This window comes from Gambusia affinis, linkage group LG14 (assembly GCF_019740435.1).
Source record: "Gambusia affinis linkage group LG14, SWU_Gaff_1.0, whole genome shotgun sequence".
Lineage (NCBI taxonomy): Eukaryota > Metazoa > Chordata > Actinopteri > Cyprinodontiformes > Poeciliidae > Gambusia > Gambusia affinis.
Window position 1 is genome coordinate 12,847,614 of NC_057881.1, and position 15,405 is coordinate 12,863,018.

At 38.2% G+C, this 15,405-nt stretch overlaps 1 protein-coding gene across 2 annotated transcripts; it reads right to left on the reverse strand.

Annotated features, from left to right (window-relative positions):
• Window positions 1-6,857: 6,857 nt before the first annotated feature.
• Window positions 6,858-14,894, reverse strand: fam8a1a (family with sequence similarity 8 member A1a). 2 transcript variants are annotated; one of them, XM_044139473.1, is made up of 5 exons: window positions 14,273-14,887; window positions 13,132-13,252; window positions 12,858-12,981; window positions 9,632-9,771; window positions 6,858-9,513 (listed from the first exon to the last, which is right to left on the reverse strand). In XM_044139473.1, exons 1-5 carry the CDS (start codon window positions 14,643-14,645, stop codon window positions 9,372-9,374), a joined length of 900 nt encoding a protein of 299 aa, XP_043995408.1. In that variant the 5' UTR covers window positions 14,646-14,887; the 3' UTR covers window positions 6,858-9,371. The 2 variants fall into 2 exon arrangements, with proteins under 2 accessions (XP_043995408.1, XP_043995409.1); XM_044139474.1 differs by having other exon boundaries at window positions 9,241-9,434; window positions 14,273-14,894.
• Between the last annotated feature and the right edge of the window lie 511 nt (window positions 14,895-15,405).

Genomic DNA, 15,405 nt, shown 5'->3' on the forward strand with positions numbered 1-15,405 from the left:
ATTCATAGAAATGAGGCGTCATAAGTTCTTAAATACGTTTGGTCATGTGAAACGTTTAGGTGTGACAAAAAGTAAACAAAAAAAAACTACATTACGAGCTACATTAGCTACATAAGCTACATAGAAAGCTTTCTAATATTTCAACCTTCTTAATGTGACTCTTTCTCACATTGAATGTCCTGAAACTCAGATAAAAAAACTTCCTCAAATCCTTTAGAATAACCAGCTCAAGTCTGGCTGGATGAATGTTTGTTCAGTCAAGCAGACACACCCAGAAAAAGATTCTAGAGTTCATTTCTACAATAGCTCCACCAATGTCTTTGGTAATTTCACATAATGTTAACTGGTTTGGGGAAACTCCCATGCTTCATCTCCCCAATTAGTTCTCCTCTCTTGCTGCCACCAAACACATAGAAAGATTACATTCCATCTTCCTAGAGACATTTATATATATGAACAGTGATCAGTGGGAAACTGTTTTGGTTGTTTTAGTATCAAATAGCGCCTCTGTGCATTCTGTATGTCTTTCCAGTAGAATGGAAAACAGGTGTTTAGTCTGCTGTAACTTCACTACAGGGCCAGTAATCTGAGCACTGGCTCTAAGGCCCAAAAGCCTGAATGATTTGCACTGTGCAAGACATGGTAACAAAACAACCCTATCAAGATTAAAATTTGTCTCTGCACTCATTTTTAAATGTTTCCCATCAATGTAATGGCACGTAAGGGAAAGTTACGTGGCCTAAAATGCTGGAATGGAAAAGTTATTTTGTAAAACCAAAATATGTTTTCACTACAGTCAAAAAAAAAAAAGTAGAATAAAAATATCTAATCATTGATGACATCTTTCTGGAATCTGTATGAAACAAGAAATCATCATCACACAAAACAAAAGTGTAATAAAAGTCGAGAGGGTGGAGTTCTGTTGGGTAATATAAAGCAGCTGATGGTAATGTTGCTTCCTACAATCACACGCACATTAACAGAGCACAACGAAGCTTCTGCTTTGTCACAGAGTATTTACCACTTCCTCCTCTCGCCTAGTCTCCTCCCCCCATCCGTATGTGGTATAGTACTACATGCTCTGGTTGACAGCTCATGCCGAGCCAGCACATTCCACATTATTACTACTTCAGATGTTTGTAACCAGGGAGCGCTCCCATTGGCCAAGACACCTCCAGCACTGAAGTCATGGGGAACCAATGAGGAAGACGGCTCTGTGCAGACAAACTCATCGCTTTAAACTGCACTCCCTCTGCTGGGGATTACAGAGAGACTCTGGGACGGAAGTGTGGTTGTGTCAAAGCATTTGTATGTTTAAATGATTATATTTCTCACCGTGCCATTTTCTGTAGCTTCATTTTAAGCTTTTATTTTTAGTTTCTCCCCTTATTCACTCACCATCATTTTTCAGTCTATCGGTAGGAATACCAATACTTTGTTTTAACAACTAAAGTTGATTGCACTCAATTCTGTCCCGTTTGAGAGCATTTAATGCCCAAACATATTTTTGAAAGAAATTTAAGAACTGTATCCTTCAGGCATAAATTAAAGAAATTATTTTTTAAGAACTTCATTGTGGGAATTAGCAATAAATGTTTCCCCAAAATAGTTAAATTTTTTTATACAAGTACAATATGTGTTGTTGCTACTTGCCTAATTACATCAAGCAAGAAATTAGCAAGAAAAATAGCTGCTAAGGGTGCCTGGCCTGAACTTCTTTAATATATGCTTTAGGTTGACAGGATAAGCTATTTGCACTGTGGCCCAGTTGGTAGGATTGTTGCCTAACATTAAAAAAGTACTGGGTTTGAATCATGGCCTGGGGTCTTTCTGCATGCCGTTTGTTCTCCTTGTCCATGTGTGAGTACTCCAGCTTTCTCCCATAATTCAAAAACGCACTTGTAAGGTTATTGCATATACTACGCTGACCTTCAGTATGATGTTTTGTGTCTCTAAGTTGCCTTTGAATGGACTGTGACGTAACCCACCTCTCACCCAGCAGCTGTTGGGGAGGCACCTGTGACCCTGCAAGGATACAACAAACTACTTATGAGAACCTAATAGTTATCCATTCAACCGCTTCTCACACATTACACGAAGCAAATGTTTTTATTGAACCATCAGTGTAATAATATACTAAACAGCTATTTGTAATAAGAAACAAAAAAAGATGGGATTTATTGGCAAATTATAGGTATTTCCTTTTCATCTTACATCTCAGGGAAAGATAGCTTATGTCTCTCTCAGTGCTCAGTCTCAAACCAGAAACCAACCGGTGCTTATTATCCTCTTCATAACTTTAATAGAGGCTCTTGTAACCTTGTACATATTATTGTCAAAGATGTGGCCAATTTCCTGGTTAAAGGACGAGATACACTTATCAGATTGTTCTCTATGTTTCTGACTGTAGTTTAATGCAATGACAGATTTTTCTTCTACTGCAGCCTGTAGAGATTTTTAAACGCCAAATATATTTATTCTAACTGTTAAACTGCACTGAGTGTGTTGTTTGAACTGGGCTGCATTTACTGTTCCACTAATGAACTATTCTTCTGAGATAGTACTCCATAAATGATTTTAAAATAATTTGGTTGTATTAAAACTGAGCAAAACACAGTCAAATCCCTGCATTTCATAGTAACATTGTGTCACAAAATATTACAACCATCTCATACTGACCCCATAAAATGTCCCGTCATTTTCCTGCTGTTGACCTCATTTCTGCTTGGAGCCTGTCGGCATCTTTTGCTTACGTTTGCTGGTATCACAGCCAACATTGTGACTGTTCTAGTTCACTGCTACCATGTTCACACAGAGGCAGCTGTTTTTGTTTTATTTTTTTTTAAATAAATAAATAAAAACATTCTGATTATGTAATCCCCACACACAGCTTGCCTGGTAAAAAAAAATTGCAGACAAGGTACAATCTTGAACACAGAGAAGCTCCATGCAGATAAACAGGTGAAACGCGTCCCTGAGGAGCTGAGCAATACAGAGATGACCTCAGAAGATGCTCAAAGATAGTTCCCCCCCCACTAGATTTGTTGGCTGTGTAACTAAAAATGTCTGCAAGTCAGAACTACTGTGGACTCAGTCTCCTTGTACTCTTGAGCTGCTGTTGAACAGCTGCTGGCTGTTTGTTTCACATACTTTGAGCAAAGTCATAAATCAAACCGGTCATGCAGTGACAAAAAAATAATAATAAATAAATAAATAAAAGAGCAGTAAGCATACATTTACTAGACAGTTCTGTGAAATAGCTTGTCTGAAAACGTACCTGCTGAGCCGGTTTTGAGCTGCTCATCCTTTCTGATCTTGCGGTGGTTTTAATTTGTCCATCTTTGCTCAACATTGTCCATCTGTAGGTTCTGCATCGCAATACAAAGACGTGATTATGGGAAACAACAATGTTCACCCGCATCCACAAATAGTTGAAGCAGTTAACATATTGTGCATCCTCGCAACAGGTATGGATCATAATCTTTTCATTTTTTCCATTTCAAATGTGTTCCAGCTCATGAAAGTGGCATTTATTTACAGGTTTGAAGTTGAGAATTAGACTAAAAGGAGGCAGAGTAGCTCTGTTGTCTTGCACTCAGAAGGTTCAAGGTTCAAATCCCGACCCGGGCTCTTTGAGGTTGAAGGTTTTGTGTTTGTTTTGTGCAAGCCCGGGTTTTCTCTGGGTACTCCCAGTTCCTCCCAAAGTCCAGAAACATGACTGTTGGGTTAATTGGCCTCTCTAACCTGACCTCATGAGTGTGTGTGCATGGTTACTCTCCTGTGGGTGTGTGGGTGTGGGTGTGTGTGTGTGTCTGTGTTTGTGTTGGCCTTTAATGGATGAGGTGCCTGTCCAGGGTGTACCCCACCTCTAGTCCAAAGACTGCTGGAGATGGACACCAGCAACCTCATGTGGACATGCAGGTATGGAAGAAACCATAAAAGAAGCTTGAATAGTGAACCCATGAGACCCGAGAAACAAGAGAAGCCGCAGAAGAATGATGACATCACATACAGTACTCTGAACTCTGACCTCATTTCGGAGTACAAGCAAAACTCATGTTGCTGAGATTTGAGAAAGCAATTGGACACCATACAGAAAAAAAGCCCATTTGTTTCTTTTTTTTTTTCTCAACATTTTTAGACATCTTAATGTTAAAACAACAGGAAATGTAACAAAATGTAAAAAAGAAAAATCTGAAAAGATAAACCTTTATTTTTTTTTTCCAATAAAAAGTATTGCAAATATATGGTTTCTGTTAAGAAACAAATTAGGATAGGTTTATTCCAACATATTCCTATGATGTTTGCACTAAACCTCAGTTTTGCTACACTTACAAGTTTCATTCAACCTAATTTTATTTTCATATAAAGTTAAACATTTCTAACTACTATGAACCATTGCTTCAGAAGTCAAGATACTGTTTTATAGCCCCCTACAGCTTTCTTGTTTTGCCAAGAGGCAAGAATTAGCTGAGATAATTTATGTAACGAGCATGCTTAGCTTTATGGGGTTGGTGCTGCTCTGAGCTCTGCTTTAACACGGTGTCTTGTTACTAACTGTAACAAATGTTCACCCAGCCATCAACATTATAATAAAACAGAGCCACTCTGCGCTTTTCCAGATATATTCTTATGGATCAGTGCTTATTTTTAAAGTCAAAACTATGAGCAAAATTCCACGGTGGCTACCTGTGCAACAAACTCTACGCCTTTCTCACTAGTTTTTTTTTTTTTTTAACTCACCTTTTTGTGCCAAAAAGACATCCTTACTTCTTTGCAAGTGTTAACTCAGTGCATGCAACAGAGACCAAACAGAGAAAGCTGAGCTGTGAAGGGCCTCTATTCTATAATAACTGAAGGCTTAAGTGAAGCTGGTTGAATTTTAATAGAGTTCTGCAGGGTATTCCATCGCCTCCGGTCCCAAGGCTCAAAGATCAGAGAGAATTTTCAAGCATGGTGTCCCTTAGCCTCTCACGCTCACTTCTTCCCATTCTCTGTTTTTGCCTCCACTTCTCTTCCCATCCTCAACTCCCCTCGTTTTGAACTCCCAGTTCCAATCCCTTTTTTCCTCTTGGGCTTTTGTCTCTCTCTTAATCCAAGTGTCTCCCACTTTCTGTTGCTTTCTCTCTCTCTCTCCCTTCCCCGTCTGCTCTGTGAAATTTGTATTAAAGCCACTCGAGGCGTAATAATCGCTGAGCCCCTCTCAGCTTTCTGGCACGAAGAACAACTCATGACTCTCAGCACAAAAACTTGCAACCAAAGGACAAAAATGCCACAATGAACTTCCAAAAATCATGCACGATGTTTGGAGAGCTTCTCCACACACAGGGATTATATAGCAGAGAACTAATTTCCCCCATGCCCTGAAGCCATTGAAAGGCACTAAGATTTTTTTTTAAGAACTAATAAAACTAATATTACTCAGAATTTATAGAAGATTTCATCAAGAAAGAAGTAAAACATAAGATTCCAGTGTTTTATACCTGCTATCAGTGCAAGAGAACACATAAATTATTGCTTCAACTCTAAAAAAAGAAAAAAAGTTTATAAAAAATCCAAAAGGAAAAAAATATGCAAGAGAGCACCAAAGCAGAATAGAAAATACAAAAACACGAGTTCATAAAAACTTTAAAAGCCTCTGTGTCTCATGTTATTCTTGTGCATACTGGAGTGAGAAAAGCAGCAAGAGGCTAATGATTACCAGCTCCCTTGATTAATGCTTGCTGTTTAAACGCAACCATTCAGAGGAAACCCCAACAAGCCTTTACATCTTCCTACTGGGACCTTAATGTAAAATACACTCCAGGCTAATCTGACACGCAGCTCATAAAAATTCAACTCCACAGCATTTTGGAACAGGAAAAACTATTTAAAAAGAAGGTTCGGGGGAAAAAGTTATTCATTAATTCATCTCTTCCCTAAATCAAAAGATTCCAACTCTACAATTTTCAAACATAAACATTTTATTTATTTATTTTTTTTTTTACATTAACTAGAAGAGTTACAAAGACATCATCTTACTATTTAGTAACATTTCAGATCGTCTCCCTTTAAAAAAAATAACTGAAGCTAAGCCCATTTGTTATTGTTATTGTTACTGTTAAAATACACTTTGCTACGCTTAACATTAGAAAATTGCTGAAGTTTTTTTTTGTTTCACCTCTCACTGTAACAGTCATTGTTCGAGGATGCAAGTATGTCACGTCCTTGCAGCGACGTTGAATTTATTTTGTTACAATTAAACAAAATTTGAAAACAACTCATAAGTGAAAACATTTAGTTTCCCAAAGGAATGCAACCAAATTTAAACTTAGAAAATGCATGAAGAAGTACAGAACTCGAATTTTTGTGACATTATATTGTAACCATAAACACATTTCTAAAATCAAATTTTATGTGATCTATTGCCACCAAAATAGACACTATTGATGCTCTCCTTTATACAGCAATGACAGAGTGGGCTGTACTTCTTGAGAAAGCGCAGATCCTTCAAGGTTTGCAGCAAGATGTTGTCAGACACAACAGACTTATCTTCTGTAAGTCTGTTGTGTCATCTCTTGCCAAAGACTTAGCCAAAGGCTAAGCAAAGTGCTAAAGAAAGCTGGTTCTGTTCTGTGTATTACTGTGGAGCCTCTAAGACGTGCGGATGCAAAGAAGAATTTTACGTAAAAATCAAGAAAATCTTGAGCATTCTTTTAATGAGACTGCCATATAAAAAACAAATGTATCTTCAGTCGGAGGCTTTTCTTAAATTCACTGTAATACTGACTGCTACAGGGGATCATCTACTGATAGAAAGGACCTGGATCCTTTCTGTCAATAGCCAGCAATCTACAAAAACTCTGAAGAACCAAGAATTATTAATAAGAACATTTAATTTCCCTTTGGGATCAATAAAACTTTGTTGAAAAGGAAAGTCTACAACTGGGAGTCAACAGCAAACATGCAGTAGAAATTGTTGGTTCAGTTGAAAAAAAGGCCATAAGGTTACATTTTTCAGTCTCAAGTGCGGCATTGCTAACACTGCCCCAATATATGAATTCACAAATGGACATTTTACTTTTTTTTTCGTAGGTGTAGTTCGCCGAGTCTGGCCTGTTCTGACCTCTGCTGCCCCCATGTGGTGAGGCTATAAACGTGCGAAAGCAGGGAAAAGACGGCACATCTTTTAACGGTTTTCTTTTATATCTAAAAACGGTCACTGACTCTTCACCAAGAACTTATAAAACAAATTTATAGCTCTAAATATACATGAAATACAATGCCATGAACAACTATGTTCCTTGTTATGTGGTTTGCTCAGTATAAAATCATTCTTAATTGACTATTATCCAGACATTGACATTAGGGCTGGGTAAAAAAGAAAATACACAACCAAAAAAAAACTAGTCACCATCTGAATTTCATTAAGCAAACCACTACAAGCCAGCTATTGGATAATTACAGCGGTGGCTCTCATTTTCCAGCTGGCAACAAGTTAATTAACCCCAACTGCTGAAAACGTAGTTTCTCATTTCTTAAACAACCAAGCCTAATGACACATCCTGTGGTCATGGAAAAGATGTTATTTGTTTAAGAGTCACATCATTGGCATCAAGCAGAGAAAACTAAGAAGATCGCACAACTGTCCAACACATTATTAGAAATTGGAAGACCATCGTCATCGAATGATCAGCGATCATTTAAATGTTTGGTGAAATCAAACTGCAGAACAAAAAACACAGAGTAGAGTTTAACGGTGAGAGAACTCAATGGACTCTCATAATCAATACAAGATTATTATTTCACCAAGATCAATACAAGATCTTGGTGAAACAATAATGCAAATGGGAATAAATGTCATGACATTGCTCAAGGTCATCAAAATAGTGCTACAACACATGCATGCCGTAATCAGGCAACCCAACAAAATATTAGTGTTTGAACTGTTTGTTTTTGGCCAGGCAGTTAATAATGACAAACACAAGAGAAGAAACAGGAAAATCATTTAAACACTAGTACTTAACATATGTGACCAGATTTTTCTTAAAAACAGTTAATTTATGTGGATTATTTTAATCAAAAATCTTGCATTGCTTACATTTTAGTGTGATTGTAGGGTAAGTCCAGGTAAAGACATTCATTGGTGGGACAATGCAAACACAAATATACTTCTTGCATGGATTAAATCCATTTACTGCTTAGTACTTTAATACCAGAATGTTCTCATATTAGTCATATACAGAAATGACATTTAATATTAAGTAAAATATTGTCAATGCTAACAAGTTGCCCTGAGTCACAAAATGTCTTTTTTGTAACTTACAAACTATGCATAATATGACATAGAAACTTTCAAACTCAATAAATCAAAGCAGTTCAAATCATCCATAGGCACAATAAATGGACATTTGAAAAATCTAACCAAACTGATGTTATAGATATGACCACAGTTACTAAAGAAACAACATGGTAAATTGGACTTAAAAGATTTTAGCTTTAAAAAAAAACAAATGCGTAACTAAATTCTCTCCTAACTCAAAAGATAAAGAAAAAAACCTACATACTGACAGATTATGCAACATCGCTTTACTGCAACCCTTTCTTAATTTACAACGCAATCGTAATACTTCAGAGGCCATCCAAACAGTTGCCCAAGACAATTTTCTTTTTTGAATCAAGAAACCAAAAGTACGTGCTATATATTACGTTTTGTGTGCATATATTTTACATTTTGGTCTGCATGAACAACTTTGGGCTCATGAGCAGACAGCAGCTTTGCTACCAATTCTGGAGACATAAAATATTAGATTGGCCTATTCCCACATCAGTCCTGCTGATGTATCTTATATTTTACTTAAGCATATTTTTAAATGTTTTCAATGCTGCCTTTTTTTATTATTCATAAAGCATAAAATAGCTTGATCAAACAATACATCTTCAATTTTGACCTGAAAGTTGCATATTTAGGGTTAGGCAAAAGTAAATTGTTTGGCACTAATACCACAACATCTACAAAAAGACCATATCCATATCATATGTAGGTATTTGAAAACAGATTTTAAATAAATATAAAAAAGGTTGACTTTGCATATATTTCTGCCTTAAAGAGGCAAAGAGACTTTTTTTTTTTAATAAGAAAACTGAAATCCTCACACACCATTCATTTCATTTAACTTAATATTCTACTACCGTATCTGTATTCATGTCCTTTCAAAATGTAGCCCAACGTCCGTGTAGGGATGTTATGACCCATTATTCTTTTCAGTGCAATAAAATTTTAATGTAGAATAAATTAGGTGGATCCTGATGGAAAAACAGAACAATCACTCTTTGACATGCAGCAGTGGCCGAGTCAGTGAAACAAAAGGTTGGGAGAAGGGGGCCACTTTTTAGGCCCCTCTGCGTTGGACCACTATGGTGCCGGCCACAATGTCGTAAACTGTCCTGTTGTGCTGGAAGAAGAGGAGCGTGATGAAGACAGGAAAGAGAAAAGCGATGGAGAAGTTCTTGTTCAACGCTCGCACAGTGGAGCTGCGAATGTAAGAAATTTGTTTGTTCTTTTAAAATGCAACTTGAACCTCTCAATTTCAAATATTGAGGACATCCACTTTGATGTAAAAAAAAGAAATATAAAGGGTTGATTACTCACGCCGACAGAGAAACATTAGATGCTGGAACCACAAAAATGCGGTTGGGTCGTACCATGGTGGACGTGTCGCAGGTCACCACCCGCAGACCGAGCAGAAACTTCCCTGGAGTCGCACCTCCGGCGCCCCAAATGCAGATTGTCTGATTAAACAAGAAGATAAGACTGTCAAAAAAAGCTGCGTACTGTATAGTACAATACAATCCACCCAATGTCTGGATTGGGCTCCTTTTACAAGTATTATAGCATCAACATACACTCCTGATCAAAATCTTAAGACCAGTCAAAAAATTGCAAGAATTTGCATTTTGCACTATTGGATCTTAAGAAGGTTCTAAGTAGAGCTTCACAATGTTAAAAGGACAAATCAGTGCAAGAGACAAGAACATTTGAGCAGGGAATTGTCTGAAAACTGCATTTATACTCAAACATGATTTTTTCAGCTGATCAAAAGTTTAAGACCATAGCTCAAAAAAACCCGAAAACCCCCCAAAACAGAAATCAAAATGTCAAAAAAAAGGACTCAGTAATGAGTAGCTCCACCATTCTTGTTGATGACTTCAAACAATCGTTTAGGCATGCTCGATGCCAGTGTTTCCAGGAGGCTAGTGGGAACGTTGCTCCAAGTGTTGAAGATGGCTTCACGAAGGGCATCCATTGTCTGGAACTGATGTCCATTTTTGTAAACTTCCCTTGCCATCCATCCCCAAATGTTCTCAATTGGGTTTAGATCCGGGGAACATGCAGGATGGTCCAAAAGAGTGATGTTGTTCTCTTGGAAGAACTCCTTTGTCAGGCGGGCATTGTGAACTGCAGCATTGTCCTGTTGAAAAACCCAATCATTACCACATAGACGAGGGCCCTCAGTCATGAGGGATGCCCGCTGCAACATCTCCACATAGCCAGCTGCTGTTTGACGCCCCTGCACAACCTGAAGCTCCATTGTTCCATTGAAGGAAAAACGACCCCAAATCATGATGGCGCCCCCACCACTGTGCCGTAGAAAACATCTCAGGTGGGATCTCCCTGTCATGCCAGTAACGTTGGAAGCCATCAGGACCATCAAGGTTAAATTTTTTCTCATCAGAGAAGACAACTTTCTTCCACCTTTCAATGTCCCATGTTTGGTGCATCCTTGCAAAGTCCAAACGGGCAATTCTGTGGCGTTGAAGAAGACGTGGCCTTTGAAGACGTTTTTTGTTTCTGAAGCCCTTCTCTCGCAGATGCCGTCTGATGGTTATTGGGCTGCAGTCAGCACCAGTAATGGCCTTAATCTGGGTAGAGGATCGTCCCGTGTCTTGACGGACAGCCAATCGGATCCTGCGGCTCAGAGCTGGTGAAATTTTTTTGGGTCTACCACTTGACTTTTTTGTTCCATAACCCTCAGGATCATTTAAAAAATGCAAAATGACTGTCTTACTGCGTCCAACCTCAGCAGCGATGGCACGCCAGAGAGGCCTTGCTTATGCAGCTCAACAATCCTACCACGTTCAAAGTCAGTGAGCTTTTTTGCTTTTGCCATCAGGAGGTCTTGACAGTGTAAAGACTTCACAGAAAATGACATGGAATCCAGATGTTTGCACAGCTTTTGGCTTTTAAAGACTATGGTCTTAAACTTTTGATCAGCTGAAAAAATCATGTTTGAGTGTAAATGCAGTTTTCAGACAATTCCCTGCTCAAATGTTCTTGTCTCTTGCACTGATTTGTCCTTTTAACATTGTGAAGCTCTACTTAGAACCTTCTTAAGATTCAGTGTTGCAAAATGCTAATTCTTGCAAATTTCTGACTGGTCTTAAGATTTTGATCAGGAGTGTATTACCTACAACTATTTTGGGGAATAAGTTAGCATAAGCATTAACATCGCTTTAGCATTAACATAGCATCATCGACGTGGTGAAGAGGCTGGAGTAAACGTATATATAGTAAAAAACTATTTTTACTTTTTAATTGAAAAAAAAAAAAAAAAAAGAGTAAACATTCAAAAATAAAAAGAATTAAATGTAGATAAGGAACACAATAGTCCAGGCAGTTTTTAGAATTTGATACCAAATATAAAAACTGCCCTAAAACAAATAAATAAATAAAACATGGCCATTCCAGCTCACCAATTAGGAAATGATTTTATCATAAAGCAGCACAAGGAAAGCTGAATTCAATCATACTTTTAAAGATATCAATCTTTACTGCTACTCTCAAGGGACGAACAGTGGAAAAACAAAAATAATGGGGGAAAAAAAATCCCAAAACAATACTTTACAGCTCATATGATCATAACAATGCCACGATAAATATCAAAATTAAAAGAAAAATGTAAAGAAAAAAACATATAATGCATTTATAAGCACATAAACTATTGAACTGAATTGTTACTATGATTTTCTGTTTCACTTTATTTACATATTTATATGCAACAACAAGAAAAAAAAAAAAAAAGGCCAGATGCAGTTTGAGCCGAGGTGCCTAAGCGTCCCAGAGGTTAGCCCCATGTGGGAAAACAAAGCCTCTGACACAGACGTCCAACAGGAGACGCAAAATACATGACTTCACCTCCCGCAATTCTGAACGCAACGTTGCATCACGGTTCTCTATGGAACAGGATGTTTTGTTGTGAGAAATCTGCTCATGCAGAAAGGAAAGCAGCTCCTCGCGAATGCAGTAGAAATGACCTTCATCTTTAATCTGCGCTTTGTTGTTAATTATATGGAAGAAGTGTAAGCTGGTAGGTGCGGAGACTGTGGTCAGCTTAATAAGGCTGTGCAGCATGGGCCTTTTGTTTAAAAGATTCAGAGTTGAAAGGGAAAATAATGGGGTTTTGCTCAAAAAATTAGTTTTGCACAAAACACATTGGCATGCTGACCAATGTGTTGCCTCCATTTTTCTTCAAATAAATGTATGTTTTGGAAACTCAGTTGGAGTTGAATTAAAAAGACAAGTTCGGTTTAACTTTGACAAACCACCACTCTGTATATCAGATACCTGTTCACAAGCAGTAACACACATCTTCAACTATTACTGATTCCTCCATCAACATGCCTAATACTAAAAAGTCATCTATTTAACTCCAAATTAAACCCAAAGTAATGTTGTGTGGTATTTAAAATCTTATTAGAACTACAACAGTCCAAGTCAGAAGACTCCATTTGAATTAAATACATTCTACTTCACCTGAATCTTGATAAACTTGAACTAGTTAGTTTCTTAAGAGCAGGCGACAAGAAATGCATCCCACCTCATAAACGCAGACAAAGACTCTGTAAACCAAAGCGACCGCCATCATTTTCTGCAGGTCCTCGATGGACGTGTTCTCATCGATCTCCTCAATGATGAAGTGGGTGATAAACTTGGCAATGTCCCTGAAAGGAGACGATACAGTTTGTTGGTGAGGGTGGTTCTGGATGACGGACTCATTAGAACATTGTTGGTAGTATAATTGGCAAAGAGCAAAATTTGGGAATCTTTAAATTAGGAGTTTTGTTTAAGGCTTTCAGATTTATTTTCCTCACTTCATTCCGAAGAGATGCATGATCCATAAGACGATGGTGGCCTTCACACAAAACAGGATGAAGAAATCCACCGTCTCTGCCAGTAACCTCTGCAGAGGGGAGGGGATGGTGTACTCTCGTCCTGTACAATATGATGTAGAGACAAAATGTTGGAATATTCTTCTGATTTATTAATAGCAATTCATTAAAAAACCTATTAATATTACAAATCAATAGCTTTACTCAAAGCACAAAATACTTTGTAACTCATATACCCGATTATAAGGAAAATAACATAAATTAAAATCAGCATCTCATATTGTGTCAAAAGCAAAGGCAAATACAAAAGTATTTTCCACATTGTAGGGGCTACCACAGCAAAACTGTAGTCCCCTCCAAGCTAACTTTCACTTTTTGGCACACAGAGGAGCAGCTGATCAGCTGACCTGAGAGTATATAAAGGAGTAACAGCCCAAGGAGATAGGAGGAGGCATGAGGAAAAATAAATAAAATAACTCTAAAACAACGAGCACGGTTTCAATCTTACTTTTTGAGGGAGCGGGAGTAGGTGACAAATTGTGAGCCAAAACAGGCTACTGAAAGTCCGAGATGACAAGACTTGAAAGCTGCCATTTACACATGCTTCTTCCTACAATGTAACTGAATGAAAGTTTAATAACTAGATGTGCAAATAAGGAAGAGACATGTCCCCCCAAAAATGTGCAAATGTAATACAGAGGTGGTCCTACTACGATTTAAATAAATGCACGCCACACTTTTTAGTTTCAAGTATGAAAACCATAAATAATTTTCCACTCACCTCACTGTTATGCATCATTTCATGATTCTAGAGCAAATACAATTTAAAAAAGAAAATACTGTGACGTTTGTGATGCCAAAGCTTATAGTGCAGGGATTATTTTGTGAGGTACTGTTGTTATTTTGAAGCTACTTTAGATCTGCAGAAAACAACCAGTGTGGTAAACAATAGGTCCAAAGAGTCTTTGGGACAACTCTAATTATATAAGCCTGTTTCCACCTGGACCTCTTCTTAAGCCTGCTTCGCATTACACTCATGACTTATCTTAACTCTTTAAGGAACCACGCACATTACACCATGCTTGGGGATGTTTCTGTAAAAACAGTACAGGCCACCACCTACCTGCCTGCGGTGGACTTCCGTTCTGCTGCCGCACATCGGTCGCGACTGCGCGCTGCTCCGCCTGCAGACCACCCGGGTAAGGAATCGAGGACCCCGGGTGTCTGAAAGCGTACGGGTAGCCGAACCAGTTCCCGGGCTCAAACGCTTGCTGTCCGCTAGCGGGAATGAAAGAATGAGCAGCCGGTGTCTGAGCGGCAGAGCTCGGCGGTAGCAAGGGGAAGGCTGACAGAGCCGCCCAGCTCTGCCAGCTAGCATATCCCCAGTAATACTCCCACATCCACTGCTGCAACTTTGAGCAGTACTCCGTCGTAGCGTTAGCCTGGAGCTGCTTTGTTTCTGTTTCAGAGCCGTCGCGACTGCCGCTATCCGTCATTGTCACAAATACGTCTAAGTTACTCCACAATAAATTGATTCAAGTCCTTTTCTAAGTCTTGCACCTGACAGTTGGTGCCGCTCATTCTTAGCCAGCGGTCCCTACCTCTGTTAGTAACGACGGGAAGCACCGGTCGTGGTAACTCTTGTAGATTTCTTTTACAACTGCTCTTTCGGTGATATATACCTAGAAAGCTTAATAATAACATAAACCATTAGACTACTGGCAGTTTTATCACCGCATAAAAGAACTAAAGACACTATAAAGTTTCAACAAACGGGACTTCACCCCTCTCTTTAACCATTAATGGTATGAGCCAGTTAAAGGCGCTTGCTGTAAATTTTATTTTACGTTAAGCGACACCTGTTAGTTCTGAGTTCGTGAAAACCGCTGCAGTTTTACACGATTATCAACAATTTTCAGATTTTCAGTTAGAGTAAACAAGATAAAAAGACTATTCAAAAACTAAGTAACTGATCATAACATCGGATTTAATATTTATGATGACGTGATCAGACAGACAAAAACATAAAGTCATGTGCAAATTCTGGTATTTTAAAGACTATTATAAAAAATAATAGAAATAAATCATTTCACCTACAATTTATATATATTATTTTGTAAAGGCCACTTTAATGTTTTTATCAGTTTACAAAACAAGTCCCATCATTTTTATGGCGTTCCATGTCACTCATCTTTAATAAACTATCTGCAGGAAGATGGGAAAATGCCCTGAGCTAAACTGGTTACAACACAAGAG